Source organism: Pezoporus wallicus, unplaced genomic scaffold (genome assembly GCF_028554395.1).
Source record: "Pezoporus wallicus isolate ANWC-B61680 ecotype Strahan unplaced genomic scaffold, APGP_CSIRO_Pwel_v1 scaffold_6446, whole genome shotgun sequence".
In the NCBI taxonomy this organism is placed as follows: domain Eukaryota; kingdom Metazoa; phylum Chordata; class Aves; order Psittaciformes; family Psittacidae; genus Pezoporus; species Pezoporus wallicus.
The window spans coordinates 4,498,186-4,519,900 of NW_026636264.1; the positions used below are offsets into that span (position 1 = coordinate 4,498,186).

At 35.7% G+C, this 21,715-nt stretch overlaps 1 protein-coding gene across 1 annotated transcript in view; it reads right to left on the bottom strand.

Annotated features, from left to right (window-relative positions):
• ATM (ATM serine/threonine kinase) overlaps positions 1-21,715 on the bottom strand; it is a 61,381-nt gene that overhangs the window by 14,747 nt on the left and 24,919 nt on the right. Inside the window, exons 28-48 of the mRNA XM_057399717.1 lie at positions 20,107-20,233; positions 18,954-19,153; positions 17,850-18,024; positions 17,124-17,288; positions 16,702-16,834; positions 15,638-15,733; positions 14,180-14,351; positions 13,669-13,810; positions 12,836-13,003; positions 12,307-12,478; positions 11,093-11,180; positions 10,610-10,765; positions 9,588-9,699; positions 8,732-8,820; positions 8,534-8,636; positions 7,333-7,481; positions 5,756-5,860; positions 5,113-5,232; positions 2,885-3,119; positions 2,127-2,294; positions 728-847 (exon numbers count right to left, since the gene is read on the bottom strand). Of these exons, the coding sequence (XP_057255700.1) occupies positions 728-847; positions 2,127-2,294; positions 2,885-3,119; positions 5,113-5,232; positions 5,756-5,860; positions 7,333-7,481; positions 8,534-8,636; positions 8,732-8,820; positions 9,588-9,699; positions 10,610-10,765; positions 11,093-11,180; positions 12,307-12,478; positions 12,836-13,003; positions 13,669-13,810; positions 14,180-14,351; positions 15,638-15,733; positions 16,702-16,834; positions 17,124-17,288; positions 17,850-18,024; positions 18,954-19,153; positions 20,107-20,233 (2,995 nt within the window). The remainder of the gene's footprint in view (positions 1-727; positions 848-2,126; positions 2,295-2,884; positions 3,120-5,112; positions 5,233-5,755; positions 5,861-7,332; positions 7,482-8,533; positions 8,637-8,731; positions 8,821-9,587; positions 9,700-10,609; positions 10,766-11,092; positions 11,181-12,306; positions 12,479-12,835; positions 13,004-13,668; positions 13,811-14,179; positions 14,352-15,637; positions 15,734-16,701; positions 16,835-17,123; positions 17,289-17,849; positions 18,025-18,953; positions 19,154-20,106; positions 20,234-21,715) is intronic.

Sequence of the window (21,715 nt, forward strand, 5' to 3'; positions counted from 1 at the left end):
TGAGAACAGTCAAAAAGATAATGCTGTATGAAACAGCTTTAATAACCATACAGAAGTCTCCTACAGTTATCTTTTAGAGTAACTAGGCATGAAGTTTTACAATGGTTTTACAATAATTTTACAACTTATAAGATGGTAAAAAAGGCAGTCGCCAAAGTGCAAAAACCAAAAGGAAATTCTATGTGAAAGTCTTTGATTCAAATCTTCAGAGTGAAGAAAGCATGTACAGAGTAACAAAGAACAGCAACTATGGAGAGTTTCACAAGTTAGCATGAAATAAATTCAGAGTGGACGAATATTAATAAAAATATTTCTATTACTAAGAGTTAAAAAAATACAGTATATAGAAATACCGGAACAAGACTTTCCAGCACTTGGCGAAGAATATTACAAATACAATACCCATACTGAAAAGACAGTAAGTGAATCATCTTTCCTGAAAGGGAAAAGATGGGGATGGAGTGGAATAGAGGAAAGGAAAAGGGGACTAGTAGTTGTAATCACTGCACTTCTAAACTAATATTAAACATAATTTTTACTGTGAATTTTATAAAGACATATTCTAAATATTTTATAAGATTCAGTGTTACACAATACTACGTGAATACTTTTATAAGACGACGTATTTTCAATCCAGAAAAATAAAGGCTGCATTGAAAAATGTATTTAACACATATTTTAGCACAGCATTATCTTCAAGACTGTATATTTCAAAGACTGGATGCACCTTTTCTAAGTATTTCTGCATGATGACTGTAGGGTTTTCCAAGCATGTTTCTGCTAACCAGGTTCCACATAGCCTCAGACACTCTGTATATATCAATTTCAGATGAGGATCATTCTCAACCTTTAGGAAAGCAAGTTAGAGGGGAAAAAAAGAAAAAGAAAAAAAGAGGGAGACATCAAATAAAAATACCTTTTGCATATGAGGTAAGCAATTTACAAAGCTTTTAAACCCTTAATATAACTCAATCACTTGGGTCTCTGAACGTAATGTATCTACAGAGTCATTTACCATCCACATCTAAAGTAGTCAATAACCTTAAATCACATTCACATCCTATGTGAGTAAAAAAAAGAACGTATTTTTAAATACCTGAGAGTTTGAACAATGAAAACCAGAATAAATCAATGATAAAATGTAATAAAAATTAAATAAATTCACAGCATGTTTCCAGGATTGCATTTGCTAATGTTTCCATTTAATCTGAAATACCACAGTACATCCTGTAGGAAACATTCAGGAATTGCAGTAACTATGTGTGACCATTAAATTTTTCAGGCAGACCTCTACATGGAAACTTGATTAAAAGTGCTCCAGAAAGATGAAGGAGCAGGTTTCCAAAGAGTATTTTCCAAAGGTCTACATAAATTCGCAGATTAAATAACTGAACTACTAAAAGAGGTATAAAAGCTTTTGCTTAAAACTGCCTGAGTGGCAGGTGGCAGATGTGACACCAATATTTCAACAAGTTCCAGGAAAGCACACATCAGCAAGACTTCAATCAGAAGTGGACAAATTAGCAAAAAAATATTGACTATTAATTTCCAGCAAGAGAGATGCCATCACTTCTTTGGGCAAACTGGTCACAGTATTTATAGGTAAGGAATTTTCTTCCTATATCTTAATCTAGTGGCTACACTCTTGGTGATGTTCACCTTCATAGCCACAAAGACACGCTGAATCATTTTAGCTTGCTGTTCACTAGGACCAGCAGGTCCTTTCTGGCAGTTACACTCCAGCCAATTAAAACCCTCCCTGTAATGCTGCTTGAGATTATTCTATCTCAGGTGAAGAACTTCCTACTCATCTAAAGCAATTCCTATTGGCACAATTTTCAAAACTATTGAGGTCCCTGTGACTGGTGGCTCTTCCTTTGAGAATCTCTCCAGTCACCTGTGGTGTTCAAGATACTAGTCTTGAGGAGGCAATGAACAGTGAACACAAACACTGATGATGATACCAAGTTATGCAGAAAACAAGGACAGATGAAGAACTGTAAGCAAAAAATAAATGACAATAAATAGAATTAAAAAACCTGATGAAATTACAAGCACAAAAAAAAGTGATGCATGAAAGGGGGAAAAGAGACTTCCCGTAACTTTAGAGATTATGTAACACGTACCTGAAACCAATTTGCATCTAATTTTTTTATCATACTTTTAAGAATATTCAGTGCAAGACTCTCTTCCTTTTTAGCCCAGAAAACCTGAGCTTCTTCTAGTTGCCAATCAGAAACTCCATATCCCGTTGGATTGTGTTGCTTGATCTGAAACATAGCCCTTTCTGGAAGCTGAAATTGAAAAACACTATAATCAATTCTTTAAGTTAAATACATGTATCTCACAGCAAGTTTTGTTTTTAAACTCCATCTTCCTTTGCTCTACTTGTGCAGCATATTCTGCCTAGCCAATTCTAAGAATTTATCTGCAGCAAAGAGATGAAGTTATTCTCCTACACCTGCAGAAAATCCTGATTTGTAACAAAAATGGACTATGGAATTAAACTTGACAAACCCCAAAATAATGTATCACGTTCTTTCTGCAGCTTTACTCTGGAACACTACAGCAGTATGATGCAAGTGGAAGCTGGATATATAAAGCTGCACTAAAATAAAGTACTAGAGCTATAAGAACATTCTTCACTAATATTTTCTTTTTGATATTATATTCCTCATAGAGTAGCTTATAGTTATGAACAAAACTTGGACAACACAGCCATAAATACAATTAATGAATTAAGTTCTACATAGTTTAAGTCTCCAACTAACTGACTATTGAATAAACTTAGAATACAGTTCATCGTTGGTACTGTTGAAAAATGAAGTTCTTTGGAAAACTAACAAACTAAACATCCATCACTGATCTTTTCTGCAATTCGTACCTGAGTATTTTTAGCAGTTCTTGCCAATCTAGACAGCTCCACTAGATGTTTGGTCAGGATGTCTTTAATACATTCTCTTTTCATATTTTCATTTTCTTTTTCAAGCAAGACTTCCAAAACTACAGTGCGCAGAGCCATGACAGGTTCCTGGAAACGGAAGTCGCTGTCCTTGAGAAGCTGGGACTGCCTCTGCCATTTCAAATAAGTATCATTCAGTTGTTGAGTAGTAACAGACCTGTAATTGCCACCAAAAGAACACAAGACCTGTTATTAATTCTTGCTAAATATTAGTGAAATGCAAAATAAGTAACAAAAGTAAATTACTGAGGTAGTTCACAATCTACAGTTCAAAACCAAGAAACAGTCCATCAAAACCTAGAAGATTAATATGCAGAATAAACTGGCAGGTAAATGCATCAAAAACTGTTGTGGTTAAAGGTCTATCAGCAATGGGAATCGCCTTCAAACACAGGACTACTGAAAATACTAGAGAGCAAGATTCCTATTGTATAATATAGGTCATATATGGATTAAAATAAGCATATATTCTAGACTGTGATACTGTAGCTGTGTAGGCTCTCCTTATATGTATTATTTTCTTAGACAATTCATTAACTGCAAATAGCAATGGTTCATAATGTCCTGGACATGCTAAAGGACTGTAGGATAACTATTAGCTACTAGGCTGATTAAGGGTCTGTAGCATCTCCCGTTTGAGGAAGGGCTGAGGGAGCTGGGCCTGTTCAGCCTAGAGAAGGCTCCAGAGAGATCTGATCAACATATATAAGTATCTGAGAGGATGGTGTCAAGAGGATGTGGCCAGACTCTTCTCAGTGGTGCCACGTGACAGGAGAGGAGGCAACGGGTACAAACTAAAACACAGGAAATTCCACCTGAACATGAAGAAAACCTTTGTTTCTGTGAGGGTGGTTGAGCACTGGAATAGGCTGCCCAGTGAGGTTGTGGAGTGTCCTCCCTTGGAGATATTCAAGAGTCATATGGACACAATACAGATTAATGTGCTCTAGGTGACCCTGCTTGAGCACAGAGGTTGGACTTGACCTCCAGTGGTCTTTTCCAACCTCAACCATTCTGTGATTCTGTGAAACTGATACCACTACAGCAGAAAAATTCCAACATTAATAGCATTAGAGATATAAATACTCTCCTATGATTAAAAAATTATATTAAGAATTCAGGTAGTATACTGATATTAGTAGTGTTCCTGAAGAAAGTGATTCAAACTGAAGCAACGTTCAATAGATCTATGAGTATCACTAAGGAAACGGAAAACATTTTTAGAAAGGAAACTAGAAGAGAATAACTCAGTTACTTTAGTAAACCAAAGGCTAGAAGACATGATGGCTACCTTGGAGTATAATAAAAAAAAAAAACAACCAAAACCCCAATTATTTTATATTAGTATTGGCATAATATCATATCATAGAATAGTCAGGTTTGGAAAGGACCTTAAGACCATTAAGTTCCAACCCCCCTGCCATGGGCTGGAACACCTCAAACTAAACCATGTCACCCAAGGTTCTGTCCAAACTGGCCTTGGAACACTGCCAGGGATGGAGCATTCACAACTTCCCTGAGCAACCCATTCCAGTGCCTCACCACCCTTACAGTAAAGAACTTCTTCCTTATATCCAATCTAAACTTCCCCTGTTTTAGTTAAAACCCATTACCCCTCGCCCTATCACTACAGTCCCTAATGAAGAGTCCCTCTCCAGCACCCTTATAGGCTCCCTTTAGCTACTGGAAGGCTGCTATGAGGTCTCCACGCAGCCTTCTCTTCTCCAGGCTGAACAGCCCCAACTTTCTCAGCCTGTCTTCACACGGGAGGTGCTCCAGTCCCCTGATCATCCTCGTGGCCCTCCTCTGGACTTGTTCCAACAGCTCCATGTCGTTTCTATGTTGAGGACACCAGAACTGCACACAATACTCCAAGTGAGGTCTCACGAGAGTAGAGTAGAGGGGCAGGATCATCTCCTTCAACCTGCTGGTCACTATAATTAAAACTAAATCACAAATAAATCCAGTCTGGAAATAAAGAGAATCTAGATTTGTCTTCACATAGTAAAGCTAAAATCTGTATAATTTTAAAGACGAGGTTTGAGATGTTCATAAGCGAATTTGTTGAGGTGATTTTATTTTTTGTGCTAGACTCGATTACCAAAAATCTGAGAACTCAGAAAGGAGTATGAAAGAAACTTAAAAAATACCTGGAAAACAGCAGACCTGTATTTTCCAACTCCCCAATTAGCTGTAGTCTGCAAAGAGTTGGATATAATGAATAAACAGACTCAAGACTGCCTTTGCACAGCTCTTCTACTTCATTCACTCTATGGATTTAATAGAGAAATACTAAATTAGGGTTTTTTAATATTCACAAGTAATTCCAAATATCCATAACTTAATTTCCTTATAGTGAACAGAATTTAACCAGCAAAACTATTAAGTTCAGAATTATTCGTATTACCATAAGAGTTCAAAACATTAGTTTTTTAAATAACTGAAAACACTGTAAGCATATATCAACTCCAAACTGTAAGTGACAGATCAGCTAGAGTAGTCAGCAATCAAATCCACTTAAGATGACCATGAAGTAAGGGATGTAGGCCACAGGAAATGCATTTTCAATTAGCACACAAACTGTATATGCACAGAAGACAAACTGAAGTTAAAAAAAAAAAAACACAACAAAAAAGCTTAGAAACAAAGCTGCACTACAGAAATATTCATTAATTCTATGCACAAGTCTTCATTTAAGCCCATAAAATCCCACAACAGTTTTTTAAACGTAACTTGTGACTACAGACACACATTCCATCTCTCTCTAACAGCACAATATTTGCATGCAGTTACCTGGCGTCTTTAAGACCATCATAGAAAGCAGAGAATTCCTTATCTCGTAAAGACTGAAGAGCATCATACAGTGATTCGTGGTACCCTGGTCTTCCTGTGTCATCGCTTAGAAATAAAACAAAAGTAACATAAAATAAAAGGAAAATGATAGTTCTTTTGCAAAGAAGTCCATTTTACCTTTATAACAAATATTTTCAGTAGTACATTTTCTGCAGTTGGATGGATTGCTGTCTTGCATGATAATCAATAATAAGTTTTAACTAAATTTAGTATTTTACAAATTCAAGATGTGCTTTTAAAATAAAGAAAAAACAAGAACTGATAGAATGTTCGGAATACATACGAGATGTTCAAGGTTGTATCAAAAATACGGCACAAAACCAACTGCACAGTAAAAAAATTAATCATAACATTTCTCACAATGTTATGCTAAAAGATACCTATAATGGTATGTATACAACTTGAGTTCAGGATGTACAATTTTTTACATTTAACTTCAGAAATACTTATAAAAGGAATAAATAAAGAAAATCAAAAGGCTGAAAAAAAACCCCACTGAACCCAGAGTTCAATTCAATTTTCTCTTTGTCCTTTTCACTTTTCCTTCTGCTTCTCTCAATCCTCCTCTTCCATGCCATCTCATTCTCTCTCATCTAACATGTTATTTTTTTGATCCTGTATTAAAACTGAATATTCTATTTGCATAAGAGGTTCATAACCCAAGAGGTTTACACAAACCCTAATCCAGAGACAAAGTACGCCCACCTATATGAATTTTGTTGTGACTGTGGCATGACACATTTGACAGGATATGTCTGTGAAGTCTTTCAAGTGCTTCTAAACAATGATCTAAAGACAGTGCAGGAGGAAAGAATGAACACACCAGGAGCATGTTACCCAGACCCATTTCTTTGTACAAGTCTTAGGAGAAAAATCCTCCATTCTCCCAACTATTAAAAGTTAACATAGAAGGAGTTACTGAAGACCCCATCACATAACTTCTGCTTTTGGCAAAAATGTAACAGATCTACTCTGTATTCCTCCTAAAATGTGTGATGATGTGACTGTATTAGGAAGGCTCAGAGTTCATACTAGATCCTGGCCAGCCATATAAAGTAACTAATGCCAGGGATCCAACATTACACAAGAGAGGAGATTGCTCCTTACAAGGGAGGAGCCATGAATCAACACTGGTGTTTGCTTATCCAGGTCTTGATAACCTCTTGTGGCTTACCAAGTAATATTTTCCCCATTTGCTTATAAATTAAACATTTAAAACTATTTCTCCCTCATATGTACTTGAGACACATCTATCTGAGTCAAAATGGAAAAAATTCAGTTTATAGTTATGGACAATCAAAAAGAAGAATCAATGTGTACAATTTCCCAAGAAAAAGGAAAGTGATTTGCTTAAAGGACAGCCAGGTCTAAGTGAAAAAAGACTACTTTTCCATTCAATGAGTAAGATAAATTAGGTGACCTGCTTCATAGAAATGATATTCTACGTTATCCTTTTGTTTGGAACTGAAACCATTGCCTTTCACTTAAAGAACTAGCAAAAAAGTAAGTCAATTTACTTGACAGAAGAGATATGGTCCCACTGCATAGTCCTCCATGCTGCCTGATAGCGTATTTCCTGTAGTTCTGCACTCCACTCAGTGTTTTCATGTTCCAGTCCTTTTAAATACGTGGAAAGAGTGTGGCGAAGGCCAAAATTCTGCAAAGCCTGGAATTAACAAAATTACTGAAAGTTGGTTTTCCTCCTTTAATAAATGGAACTGGTTTTTTTAGAAGGCTTTGTTTTACCTTAGGAAACAAAAGAAGCTGTTGGGGGCAAAGCAGGACCATAAGTATTTCTAAACTCAGCACTATATAAGGTGAAAACTTTTACACAAGAATGACTACTAATCACACTACTGATAACTGCAAACCCAGAAAAAGAGTTTTGTTACTACTGTGGCTGGCATTTTTTTGGAATAAACTTCCATGCTGTCTTTGAAATGAACTATCTGCTCACATTTCTCCATTCCATCATTCCTGGGCAGTAAGTCTAAACTGATTTTACTTCTAATGAACTTTTATTTCCTGGGGGGGGCACTTGGAAAAGTTTCCCAGCACTCTAAAACTACTAGCTGTTTGCAGACCATAATGACTATAATTATGACCACTTATCCAAATGTGTGCAGCCATTATGAAGGAGGGACACGTGGAAGTTTTACAATGATACTAAATTATTTGGGGTAGAAAAAGTACCTTAGGAAAATGAAATTAGGAGAAACACAGATATATCTGTGTGATGTTATTACAGAAGTAGTGTAAATATTTTTAGGATAAAAAGTCAAAATATTTTTAAGGGCTCGAAACAAGACAACATCAATTCTATTTATTTATTCTATCAGAAGTACCACCGTTTCAGTACAATAGTTGCCATAATGGAGAGGTCTAAAGAATGAGATAGCAAAAATAACTGCTTACATTACTTTTTATATGCTGTCATTTTAGGAGCTGGCCAAATTCTGTATAAAATTAAATATACTTATTTTGAAATATTTCACAAAAAAATTCACTACCTAAAATAGGGACTACGGGTGAATGACAAGAGGACTAGAAGCCTTCAGGTTTTCAGGACAAATATTAAATTGCCTTATGTTATACGGCTTGTAGGCCTACAACAGTGGGCTCTTTTCGTCCTAAAACAAATTTGCATTTACTACAAATGACTCTCAGTATGATGGATATCAATTCTTACATTCATTTCCTATTATAAAATAAAATTACCTCTATTATTCCTGCCTGGTGAGTAGACGGTGCGAGGCTTGCCTCAAGGTCATGTGTTACAAGGGCTTTCTCCCAAACTGCTTCATGCTCATATGTTCTTATCCTGTTGTAAGTTAACAAGAAGTTTTCAGTATAAGTTTCTTACTAATAAAGGAAAGCAATGACTTTAAAGAACATAAGAACATTAATAAATTATACCGTGCTAATGGCTGTAATATTCTTCCTCCACCACAACCATACAGACTGTCAGGTTCTCCAATGCTTCTATATATGTCCATGAGAAGGTCCTAGAACATGTGCCATAAACCAAAGAATTAGTTCTTTGCAATCAGTTCAAGTGAGTTTTATACATAGCATATAAGTTTATAAATACTAGTCCTTCCATGTAACATGGTGCTATCATTGCTTAATTTTCCTTTATCATTGCTTATTTTCCTTTATCTGAGCCTGGTACCACCACAGGAAGACAAGTTTTTTCGCCTAGCAAAGCTCCTCAGGCCTATCTAACTTTTCTGCAATGTTACTAAAAACTAGCACTTGACCTTAAGCGGGCAGGTTGAAAAGCAAAAGGCAGTAACAATGAATGAACATCTGACATACCAGCTAACCCATGCACTTTAAACATATGCAAGCACAGTTCTGGAATAATGAACTAAGCAGTAACTTAGACAAGACTACCAGATTTTATCTATCCAATAAACTGGATAATACCACTTCGGCTTTGATTATTACAACTTGCTACACCACTTGCTGACTTTTTATGAAAATATCTCTCTGACAAAACACACTGAAAAATAGTCACCTGGTTACCACCATGAGGTCAGCTTTTTCGGGAACAGTCTGCTTTGCTGCCATTTAAAATGCATCAATTAATTAGCTTCAGAAGAACAAATACTCCATTTAACTGGAAAGGCCATTGAGTCCACTTTTAATTAGGAGAACTTTCAAATACTGTTTTTGAAGTTCAACTAGATCTGACTTCAGCTCAGATGAAACCTACTAATTGTACTTCTATGAGAAGACTGCTTTCAGATTATGAAGCACACACATTTACCTGTAAACTTAGGCCAGTTTCTTCTTTGCTTTTTTCATTCAAAATAGTAATAGTTGTTTTTTGATCTTCTTCTTCTTCAAATGCCAAACTCTTAGCTGCTTTAAAGGAAGACCTAAAAGAAATGTTTCAACCAGTAAAGTTAAATGAAATTTCATACAAAGAACTAAAATTCTGAAACAACACTTAAGCCCAACACACTGGGCCCAAATACAAAATGCAAGATCAGGCCTGTTGTATCCTTAGGTTATTCAAAATGGTTCTCCACCAGAATAACAAAGTAATCAGCTGAACTATCAACATCAAGGGATTTCAAAATCAAGGTGTTTTGGGGGAAAAAAAAAATCCCACGCCACCTTATAATATCTAATCTTATTAAATCACACTGCTTTTGTGAATGCCTGAAGCAAGAATGCTCTTTTGGGAAAGAATAAAAGCAACCACATAATATATATGCTTATCACCATACTTTTGTAATACATTCACTGCCTTAGAGCTATTTGTTGCCAAAGCGAAGCTAGCAAACTAGCTCCATGTTTTAATCTTGCTACAACGGAAGACAAATATAACTGTCTATTACAGAAGAAATCTCTTTCTACAAGGATCGTTCAGGTCTACCTATGCAATTCTGGTATTCTGTGAATTCACTTCTGGCCATAATTTAACTACTGGAACACTATTAATTATGTGAAACAGAATATGAAAAGCGTTCAACATAAAAAGTGAGTTTCAATACATTTAGTATTCAGAATCACTACCTTTACTGAAGTTTCTCCAGAACACACACTACTAAGAAGACATTCCGGTTAGAAGTCAAAATGACACTATTTTGAGTGTGTCAAAGCTAGCAAAATTAGCAAGGTTGGGATCACACTGGCAGAAACATTTTTGATGTCAATAAACACACCTACAGAATATTTTTAAAGTTTCCTTGACTTCTCATGGAATAAAATACTACTGGGACACAAAACCCATGATCCATTATACCCAAAATGTCAAAAAAGAGAATTTCTCAAGCATTGTACCTTTCTTGCTGTTTGTCTCTATTTATCTTGTCCGCATAGATTTCTGTGTAGAGCAAGGCTGTGAAGTGAGCAGCACAAGACTGTGCTGCTATAGCAACCTCAAGATAATTCAGATCTAGCCAGAAGCTGTCATCAAAAACTGTACCTGAAACAGATCTGATTAAATAAAAACTTCAAGATTGCTGTAACAGACCTCTCTGACGCTAAACAAAATAAATCCAATCTAATTATAAAGCCTTGTAAAGGCTAATTTTACCTTACTCCCCTCAAAACCCATACCAAAACCGGAAAGTTTTTAGAGGAATCTTTCAGCCTTTAAGGCTAGCCACATCAATTCTGTAAGAAATGCAAGGTCACTACTATATCCTCAATTCTTTGAAAAGACACGGTCTCTACCACAACCTTGTCCTTTATCTACAGTGTCAACTGATCTCAGACAGTCATAATTAAATTAAAGCAACATTTTGGAAAGCTATAATTTACCTGTTTTGTCTTCTTAAGTAATCAACAACAGTAAGCATGGCTCGCCGAGATACTTTATCCAAACTTTTAAAATTAGGGGTTTCTTGGTCTGGGATATAGATTTCAAAAGAAAAAACATAATGAACTTTCATCAGAACAGAACCATTTAAAAAATAAAAAGGTGTATTTCGTACTCAAGAAAAACATAAAAAACCTTCCTTGGACAACATTTCCAAACTTAAAATTAATAGTTTGTCACCAAATGTACTTCCTCTCCTTATATGATGTTAGTGACATTACAGCAGTTTATGCTGCAACTTTCTTTATCAAATTGTCTTTGTATTAATAATGTATATATTCTATCGCTCCTTATAGAATTCAGAGATCATCCAACACCATTGCACAGCTCTTCCCTTAGGCCTGAGACATGTAAACTTATTCCAAAGCCACAGAAATACTTTTTAGTAGCTTTATTGTAGACTTTATAACATGTATGCTTGTACAAAACCCACTATTTCCCACATACAGACACATACTTTTAAAGAATTTATATTTCCATTCCTTGCTCCTAGTTTTCAAAAATACCAAACAAACAGATGGCTACAAGCTGTGTTCTGGTCATTGGGTTAATAGTTTTTTCCTTTTTCTGGACATTTTTAATTAATAAATCACAAGAAGCAAGAAGCAGGGAAAGCATAAGCAAAGGTTTGATTAGTACTATGCTATAGTAAGATGCAGAACTACAAATCTGTGTGTTCTTAATAAACAGAAATGAACAATGCTACCAAAGACCTTACAGAAGGAACATCACCTCCTTCTTTGTACATCATCTCCCATGTGCTTAACATATATAGACATATAGTGGGGACATGTGACTACCAGTTCCTAAAGCATCATGACATTTTGCTCTCCAGAGTCAGAGAGGAATTTAACTGCCAACTGGTCATTTTGAGTGGCAGTCCATGACTCAGTCTCGCAGCACACAACATTGGATGACATCTAAATTCAGCAAGTAAAAACATTATGCAGTGGTGAATAAGGAAAGAAGCTACACAGAAGAAGCTACTTTGGTGCTGCCAATGAACAGGCATCTCCACCAAAAAAGATCAAACAATTGGACAGAAGCTTCCAAAATCCTGTCTGCCTGCAAGTGCACATCGTGTTTGATGTCAGAAAATAATCTTTTCACAACCAGAATCCTTCTTTCAGATGAAACAAAAATATTATGACATTACCTGAATCTGAATTTGGAGGTGTAGACCTACTAGATGAGGCAAATCTGCAACAGGCTGTAAAAAACTTCTGGATATGAACTGACAAAAGATTTCTCCAAGATTCATCTGAGTCATGAAGAAGGATATCATGAATCAAGTATGGAAGCAAAGTTTGACACAAGTCTGTTTTCACCTAGGGAACAATCATGCACAGCAGCTGCTAAGAAAAACAACCAAAAGCCTTTCTTTCTCAGGTTATACTCAAACTGACAACTACTCAAACAGCTATTGCTTAAGAACATGTAGTATGAAAAATGTAAACCACTCAATGGAGCTATGCTGGCATTGAGTTATGTAAAGTTCATCTATGTTTACAATTGTCTCAAATCTTGTATTTCAGGAGTGTATTTTTTAGGTATTTGCAATATCTGACTATAAAACACCACTATTAATGTTAAGAAAAAGTAATAACTCAGTAGCAGAAATTACTATTTGCTATCAAGATGATAGCATCACATATTGCATACATGTACATACACATATACCTCACCTCACATAGCGGCTTCATTAGCTGCAGAACTTCATTCTGCACACCTCTACTGTCCAGTATTGAACTAGTCAGGCGCTTGATCCAGGTCTCATGACTTTCTCCCAGAGGAATCCATAAGTTTGCATCATCCAAAGATGCCTCTGTATCATTAGCAGGTACTACAAAAAACTAGAAGAAAAAGAAAAAAAAAAGAAAAAATTGCAAATGTAAACAAATTCTATGCATTTGAAAAAAGATACTGCTATCTGCACAGATTAAAACATATTAAATATTAACTGTGCTTTAACTGATTGACAGTATTTTTTCATGTAAATTTAACGCAATTTTTCATGTAAATGTCATTTTGTTCATGTAGAGTTTTCCAAGGAAATATGAAAATATTAGAAATAAAATTTTACTGTTAACATCAATAAGGCCACATTAGACATCACATTTAGGTTATAAAACAAGTTTGAAAACTTAATTATTCATTATTTATGGTTCTTTTTGACCTATCTTCCATTGACTTTTTGTAAGAAATGATACTGGAATCCTCAGAAAGAATGTATTACATTACCGAGTAGATAATCAAAAATTGTCTGTCTCATAATGAAAGTACAGAGCTTTCTAATGCCAAATTGGTAATTTCCTATGTGAAGAAGCCACAAATGCTGAAACAGAAAGGAGAAACTGATGGACAAAAGCAATCCCATTTGCAGTCTGACTGCAATCTGAATTTTACATTCAGCAAAGCCTATCCCAAAAATATTTTCAAATTTACTTTTTTAAAAATATGTATTTTCAAGTTTTCTCTGCCCCATATCCATCTAAATAAGGTATATCAGAAGAAGTACCTTTTTCCTAGATATTCTGAAAGGCTGTAGATAGATTAACATGGGATCAGCTTTATTTTTATAAACTTCCCAAAATTCACTGCCAGACTTGGTGGCTAGTATGTTTTTCAAACAGGAAACAGCAGCAGCTCTAACATCAATACTGAAAGAGTACAAAATGTTGTCATTAATTTCATTCAGATATTTTACTTTTAAGATCACTTTTATAAATATAAAAAATAAGTAACTCTGCAATCTGACATGTCTATCAAATCAGAAAACTGTGGGCTGGGTTATGCCACTGCATATTTTGTTATAAAGCAAAGCATCGGTATTTACTCCACAGCACTGCTATTCTCTGGCTCAAGCCCAACTGCAGAATTTCTAAGAAACATCTGAGCTTGACGGGATAACTAATCTAAGCCTTGAAGACACACACCATTGGACATTAATTCTGAGGTGATTTGAGCAATGCACAACTTAGAAACTCCCATTAAGCTTTGAACGAAATAAATTAAGCAAGTATACTCACCAGTTATCTGTTAAAGCAATATTTATTTGATTTAACATTATGAAGACCCACTGAAGTCTCCTATCTTCAAGTAAGTCCACTGCTTTAGAATCCAGTGCATTTTCAGCACGCTGAAGAGCTATGGTGGAGAAATCCATGGGACCAATTTCTCCCAAACAACTTCCAACAGCCTCTGTAAATGCAGGTAATTTTATAATCTTATGCATGCTAAAACAAGGTCCCACCCTAAAAGTTGCAATTAATACAAACTAATTTTGGAACTAAGATTACTATGGGGTAAAACCTGCAAATGTTTATAATCACTTGAGGAACTTTATGATTAAAATTACATGCATATAAATTTTGCAGTTTAAGACTCAGTTAATATAGTTATGCTCTCTAAATTTTCTAGGAGTGCTTATGGCTCTGGGTTTTGCAGTTTAAATCACATATGGATTTTATATCTGCCTGTGTCAGAAACAGGTAACTGCAAAAGGCCACTAAGAGACACTCATTTTCATTCCCTAAGGATATGATAAACAGTAGCCTGTAAACTCAGTGAGAATTAACCTACATTTCACATAAAATGATATATCAGTGTGTTCCTCACTTGTTTTCCAGAAAAAAATAGTGTACAGAACCACGACTACATACAACAAAAAATAAAACAAATTAAAAAATAGGTGTTAATGTTCGTCAGAAAGAAACCAAAATCTATTTCCCTGCTCTTCCCCCATAATTGGCAGGTGTCTTCAAAATGTTTCTATTATCTACAACATTGTATTAGCCACCAAAGCAAATAAAGAACACACTGAAGATACTCAGACTGTATTTTTAACTAAATTTAATAAATCATCTAAGAAACAAGAATCACAATGCAGAAAAAGCTGAAACATACAGCTTGCAAAGATGCTGAAGAATGTATCATACTGAAATCACTGCGAGCTTTGGGTGCTCACCATTTCTAATTATCAGTTATCAGTCTTTTAGACAAGTATCTATTAAGGAAATGTTCTCATTACTTGTGTTTCTGTCTAGTTTAGACATCTAACTTCAGTAAACATCACCTTCATGGAGGTACTCCCCGCTTGGGGAAGACGGGATTTGGGTATTAGCTCCAGTGCTCTGGATCAAACATTAATCAGGTACTCAGTAAACAGTGAACAATTTTAGTAACACATAAGAGGCTCTAAGATAGAGAATTTTCAGTTCCTCCAAGACATGCTTTCCAAATTTTCAGATAAGCTCTCTTCAAATTTTGCTTACTATTTCTCAACTTAATGAAGTAACCCACATAACAGCAGGTGACTCTTTACTTAGAAGAGACCAGGGTCTAAACTGATGAGAAATTAAGTTATTAGTCAAGAAATTAAGTCATATGCAAAAAAAGCAATGGGAAGTAACATTGAAAGTGGTCACACCTTCAACCTGGGGTTTGCAATGGCAGCCCTAGAATGCCTGTGGGACTAAGGAACTTACCTAGCACTGCTTTTTCACCTGTATGGTTAACTGCCATCTTGGCCAGCTGCAGTAAGCTCACCACCAACTTCACTACTACACAATCTTCTGGCTTTTCTATCATTCAGAAAGAAAAAAAAACCCAAAAGTCTCATTGTGTATTTGTAACGTGAACGTATAAGAACACACTGCTTTAGAATCTTTTATCTATGAATGTCAACATGCCTTATTAATGGTGAAGTTGGTATTAAGCAGTACATTGAAAAATTAAGCATTTTGTCTTACTGATCATGTCTTGAAAAAATTTTTATGCATTTGACTATGCCAAAGAATACCCAAAACTAGAATACACAAACGTTATTATTTTCAGTATTTTGATGCAGAAATGACCATTAAACACATGAAATATCAGTATCAGCATAAAAATATTACTTGAAATAGTAAAATCACACAATGTGACTCCACTGACAGCACTTAAGCCAATATCAATGTTTCTGTCCTAATCACAAAACCAAGGAATATCCAAAAATAAAGGTTTCTGCCAGAAACCTCACAGAATTTGACTAGCTTTCTAAACTCCCAAGACGGGTACTTCCCTATATATCTGCTGCCTGGCTGAGGTCTCTTTTTTTGAAATAAGCATTTTGCCTTTTCCAGGAACAGTCTAGGAAAAAATATGATGATCTGCCAATGGAAAAAAAGAATAAAAGTGGTACTTCTTTTAAAAAAAAATCCTGCTGCCCTGTTGATTGGAATGGAAACATGGAATCAGGCTTTATGTTTGTTGACATTTTTATAAAAATGAATACACGAGTCCAAACTGCAGTAATTTCTTTCTTAAATGTCAGTTTTCAGAATACCATTTTATAGCCTTTACCAGTGACTATTTTTTTTAATTCTTTTTAACAGCTAAAATACTTCTACTAATGTTACAAAAGCGCTTCATAGACTTTAAGGCAAAATGAAGGCAACAGGTTCGTCAAGCCTGTCCACCTGCCTCCAAAGGAGTAAGAGTAAGTATTTCTTCCCAGGCTTTGCCCACGATAATTTAATATATGATAAAATACAACAGTAGATGTCAGTACCCTGGAAACTTTTCAGGAGATCCTTCATCTGATCCTTATATTGTTCCAATTGTTTGCGTAAATCATACAGTCCTTCAAGTCGTGTTAAAGGCAATGAATCACAACCACCAACTGAGAGAAAGTGATTAATTTCCTGCAAAGCAACATTTTGTATTAAGCATATACAGCATACAAATAAAAGCTTCAAGTAAAAAAGTGGCTCTCAGTAGTACAAAACGTGGATATGAATAGATGCAAAATAAATGCAGACCTACAAACACCTTGGTGTCTGAAACTGGCAAGAGAAAGAATCCCCACCTAACTTTAAAACTTTTTCAAGATTTATTTTTTCTCTAGCCATATCTACAGCTAGAGAATTTCCTTTTGAAAGTTTGCATTACAGAAACCACTCTGCCATGAGATATATTTTAAAATGTAATTACCTCTAAAAGAGAATATGGTCCTTTACTGTATTTTATTTTCTGTTGAGTTGCTCGCAAATCTTTAAAAGCAGGATATTCAGGAAAAGGATCTAAGCATTTGATTGCTTGGTAGAGATTTTCATTATCCTTGTTATCTATCACCAGATACTTCAACACGCCTAGGACCTGAACATAAAAAGTAAATGAAAACCAAAAAATACAAACATTTTTGAGCCTTGTTTGTGTGGCAAGGTTTTGGTAGCTGGGCGCTACAGAGATGGCTTCTGTGAGTCGCTGCTAGAAGCTTCCCCCATGTCCAATAGAGCCAATGCCAGCTGGTTCCAAGACTGACCCACCACTGACCAAGGCTGAGCACACCAGTGATGGTAGTAGTGCCTCTGGGGTAACATAGGTAAGAAGGGGAAAAAGTGACTGTGCAGTACCAATTGCAGCCAGAGGGAGAAGTGGGAGTACATGAGAGAAACAACTCTGCAGACACCAAGGTCAGTGAAAAAGGAGAGGAGGTGCTCCAGGCACTGGAGCAGAGATATATTCTCATGCAGCCCATCGAAAGTCAGGCTGTGTCCCTGCAGCCCATGGAGGTCCATGGTCGAGCAGATATCCACCTGCAGCCTGGGGTGGGCCCCACACTGCAGCAGGTGAACATGAGTATAGATACAGCTTTAACGACAGTGAATATGAACTGAAAAGCTAATAGCTAAGGAACAAGCAGCAACTCAAAACTACCTGTTCCTGAATCTCAGGTTGTTCCACGGCAAGAGGTATTAGGGTTCCTACAACAACATGAAGGTGGCTGTCCAGGGCATCACTGCAACATGTAACTGCTGTGTGGCAAACGTGATGAAGAAGATCACAACAGAGTGAAAAGCTGCGCATGGATATGTCTCTGACAGTTACAGGTCTGTCACAAGAAATAAAAAGTGAAATTAAGGAAATGCAAATTGTCATTGTCTCAAGTATTAAACTATTATACAACAGGAAAATATAGGGGTAAAGGGGAAATATAAATAAACTTTATAGGAGGAACTGATTCTAAACTTTAAAATATATCAAATCTATCAGCTCTAGGGATTTAGCTCTCATGTCTTGCCTGGAGTGGCCTGACATTGGACATGGTCCTACTGCAGCTTCCTAATACTCAAAGAGGAGAATGGCTATTTCTTCCCTCATCTTGCTGGCTACACTATTACCAGCACAGTTCAGTACACAGTCAACGTATGGTAATGAAAGGCATGCTGCAGATTCATCCAGCTTGTCCTCCAAGACTCCTGAGTCCACTTCTGCAAAGCTACTTTCTAGCCAGTCAGCTCTCAAGCCTTGACTCGCACATGGGAGTATTCCATCCCAAGTGACAGACTTCAGTGTTCATTGCAATAAATCTCATAGTAATGGGATTTACCATAAATGCCATCTCTTTTCAATATTCCAGGGTATGAAATGCTTCCAACAAGCAAAGGAATCAACTTACACGCAAACCAAATGACATTTAGATGAATAACTGTCTTGGAAATCCAAAGCTAAACCTCAAGGAAGAGAGTATCTCTAGTCCTTACGAAAGGTAACAATCTCCATCTAAGTCTTAAACTTGAGGAAGTACCAATTTTCTCGATCTGAACACACGCATGTACCAATTTTTGCTCATTTTGTTAGCTACTTTTTGGTGAGAATGTAAACGTCAATACTCTTTATTAATTCAATAAGCACATTTTGACATTTACTTTGCACTTAAGTCCGCGATCTGAGTATTCCTCCTGTATCCTTCTAAGTCCCAAAGATGCCTTCTGTCATCAAAATCAGTCAGGAAGAACAAGATGAAATTAATGTATTTACCTGCTATTAATGTGGTGAATCAGGGTGTAAATTACATCTCGGAGGACAAAAGCCCATGCTCCTCCTAAACCATCTTTTATCTCTTTAAGTAGAAGACTAACAAACAAGTGATAAATTATAAGAGCTCTGTGCTTCTTGTAAATGTTGGTTGTATCTGACGCATGCTTACAAAGGGCTAGAAGGATTTTCTGGAATGAATCCTAAAAGTAAATGTGTGTAAAAAAAAAAAAAAATCGTAATACCAATACAGATGTCCTTTATAAAAAAAAAAACAAACACTTTCAGCAATAGCTATATATAGACTTTTTTAAAAGACATGGGCAAAAAGGCTTTATTATTTTTACTCCTTTAAACAAACAGAAGACCTTGACTGAAAGTCATTCTCCAAGCAGGACTGTAAGCCACATACCTCCTAATTTTCTTTTTCCTGTGTCATTCCTCCCTTCCCTTCCCGCTCCCCTCTCTCCCCTGCCCCAAGAAAGGTTATGCAAAAAACAGTTATGGTAGTTTTCACTAACAGGAAAAACATCAAATGAAAAACATTAAAAACCTGAATAGTGCTTCAACCTATATTCTTTCAAACTTAATGTTCAGTTATTATTTCATAGAATATACCAATACAGATCGCAACTGTAAAAAGTAACTATCTTCAAGTAGTAGACAGGTTGTATTAAATTTTAAAGAATTTATTCCACAAGCTGGCAATATTAACTTTTACATTCAAGACATTTAGACAAACATGGTAGAGAAAAGGTTTTTTTTCTTATTGTGAGACTGCTTATGGATAGACAAAATAAGTTGCATATGCAGTAAAACAGTGTACTTTGAACAGATCTTTTGCATCTAAACTATGTCTGGTACACACAGATTTCCCCACCCTTTAAAGTAATTTTCTCTATTTATACAACATTTGTTATTTTTTATATTTATATAACACATATAATAGTTCAAGCATGTGATTTGCGCAAGGTTACTGTGTCTCTGAGCTTAGGACTTCTTCCATCTCAGAAGACAAACAAAGGAACAGAAAGGTTTCTAAGGTTGTATTTTTTATCTCCTATATACATGCCAAAAATGTCCAGTTAAACCAAAATGTACCCATAAAAGAAATGTTACATTCTACAGAAAAACAAAATCATCATTACATACTTACAGGGCTTTTAGAAAGAACTGCTACAAGATTTTTCAATTTGCTTTTATGACAGTTATTAATATAGTCCAAGGTTGCCTTAATCACATAAGATGGAAAATGAGGAGGATTAGGAGCAGGATCCAGTTCCCTAAATGAATAAAAGAGACTATTTTTTTTTTTTCCTTCCCAAAATCAAACCCCATGTAAGTAAGTCTCACTGAATAAACTCATAACTCCTAGGAAATCTTTTCTGCTTTCAGTAACTAAGTAACCAAAATCCTACAGCAGAGTGAACTACATCTTATTTTTTGCTGTTTCCTTCTATGCCAGCTTTATAAGTTGCACTTTCTTAACATTATTTTACTGTTTTTTGAAAGATCCTATTTCTAAAAACCCACACATTCATCTCATCTAAGCTACCTAGTAGGAAATTATAATTGCAAGTCATGGAAAAAGGCTTCTGCGCTTTGCAATTATGGGAACAATTTGCTTGAGAAAAAAGTAATCATGAATCTTCCCATTAAAAATAAAGTAGTTGACTCTGCTGGGACCTCAAAAAGAAATGCATCATGACAGTACCAAACCAGCAAGATCTAAGCTTCATTACTCTCATCCTTACCATTCACTTCTTGGAAAGAAAAACTTCAATTGCAAGCAGACACCACAGTTAATAAACTCACTGAAATTTCTTTTATAAAGTTCTGAAATCTTCAACCATTTAATTTTTAGCAGAATTTCATAGAAAAGCTTTGTTTTTTTCAACTTTACATTTCTACAATAATAGTATCTTCTTCAATAACTTCAGAAAGTGTGATATTTTTCCACCTCGTTTGTATCTAAACAAAAAAATCTGTAAAATTATGTCCAGACGCAATTATGCGAATAGTGGTATTTTCGCAACAACAAAGCCCAAAAAGCTCAGAAAAATGAAGATATTTATGGCATTAGAATATTTCTATCATTTATTTGACATTGCTTAAGCAATCTCCTTACCAATGGCAAGAGTTGACACTACAAGAACTACTAAGAAACGTTTCACTTCACTTCTCAGTGACTTCTAAACATTTAAAGGCCTTTAAAAGAATCATATAAATTTAGACATTAAAAGCTAACCAATTTTACATTCGAATTTGAACTAATTTAAATTGGCATTGCCGTAAGTCCAGCTCACTAACATACAATGGCATTCCCTGGCCCACCTATTCATTCTTTATAAAATCACAGAATGGTTTGGGTTGGAAGGGACCTTAAAGTTCATTTAGTTCCAACCCCCCTGCCATGGCCAGGGACACCTTCGACTAGACCAGGTTGGTCAAAACCCTGTCCAACCTGGCCTTGAACACTTCCAATAATGTGGCAGCTATAAATTCTCTGGGCAGCCTGTTCCAGTGCCTCACCATCCCCTCAGTAAAGAATTTCTTCCCAATATCTAACCTAGCTGTAGTATTATAGAGGTTCTCCTTACTGATACTGGGGAGTAACGCTGTGAGAAAGCATGCCTATGATACATCATTACTAATGACAATAAAATACATGAATTCTCAACTTCAAGGCCACCTCTTCTTATACATGAAGGGCACATTTTAATGCACTATATTATACAAACACACTCAGTGTTTAGAAAATACAC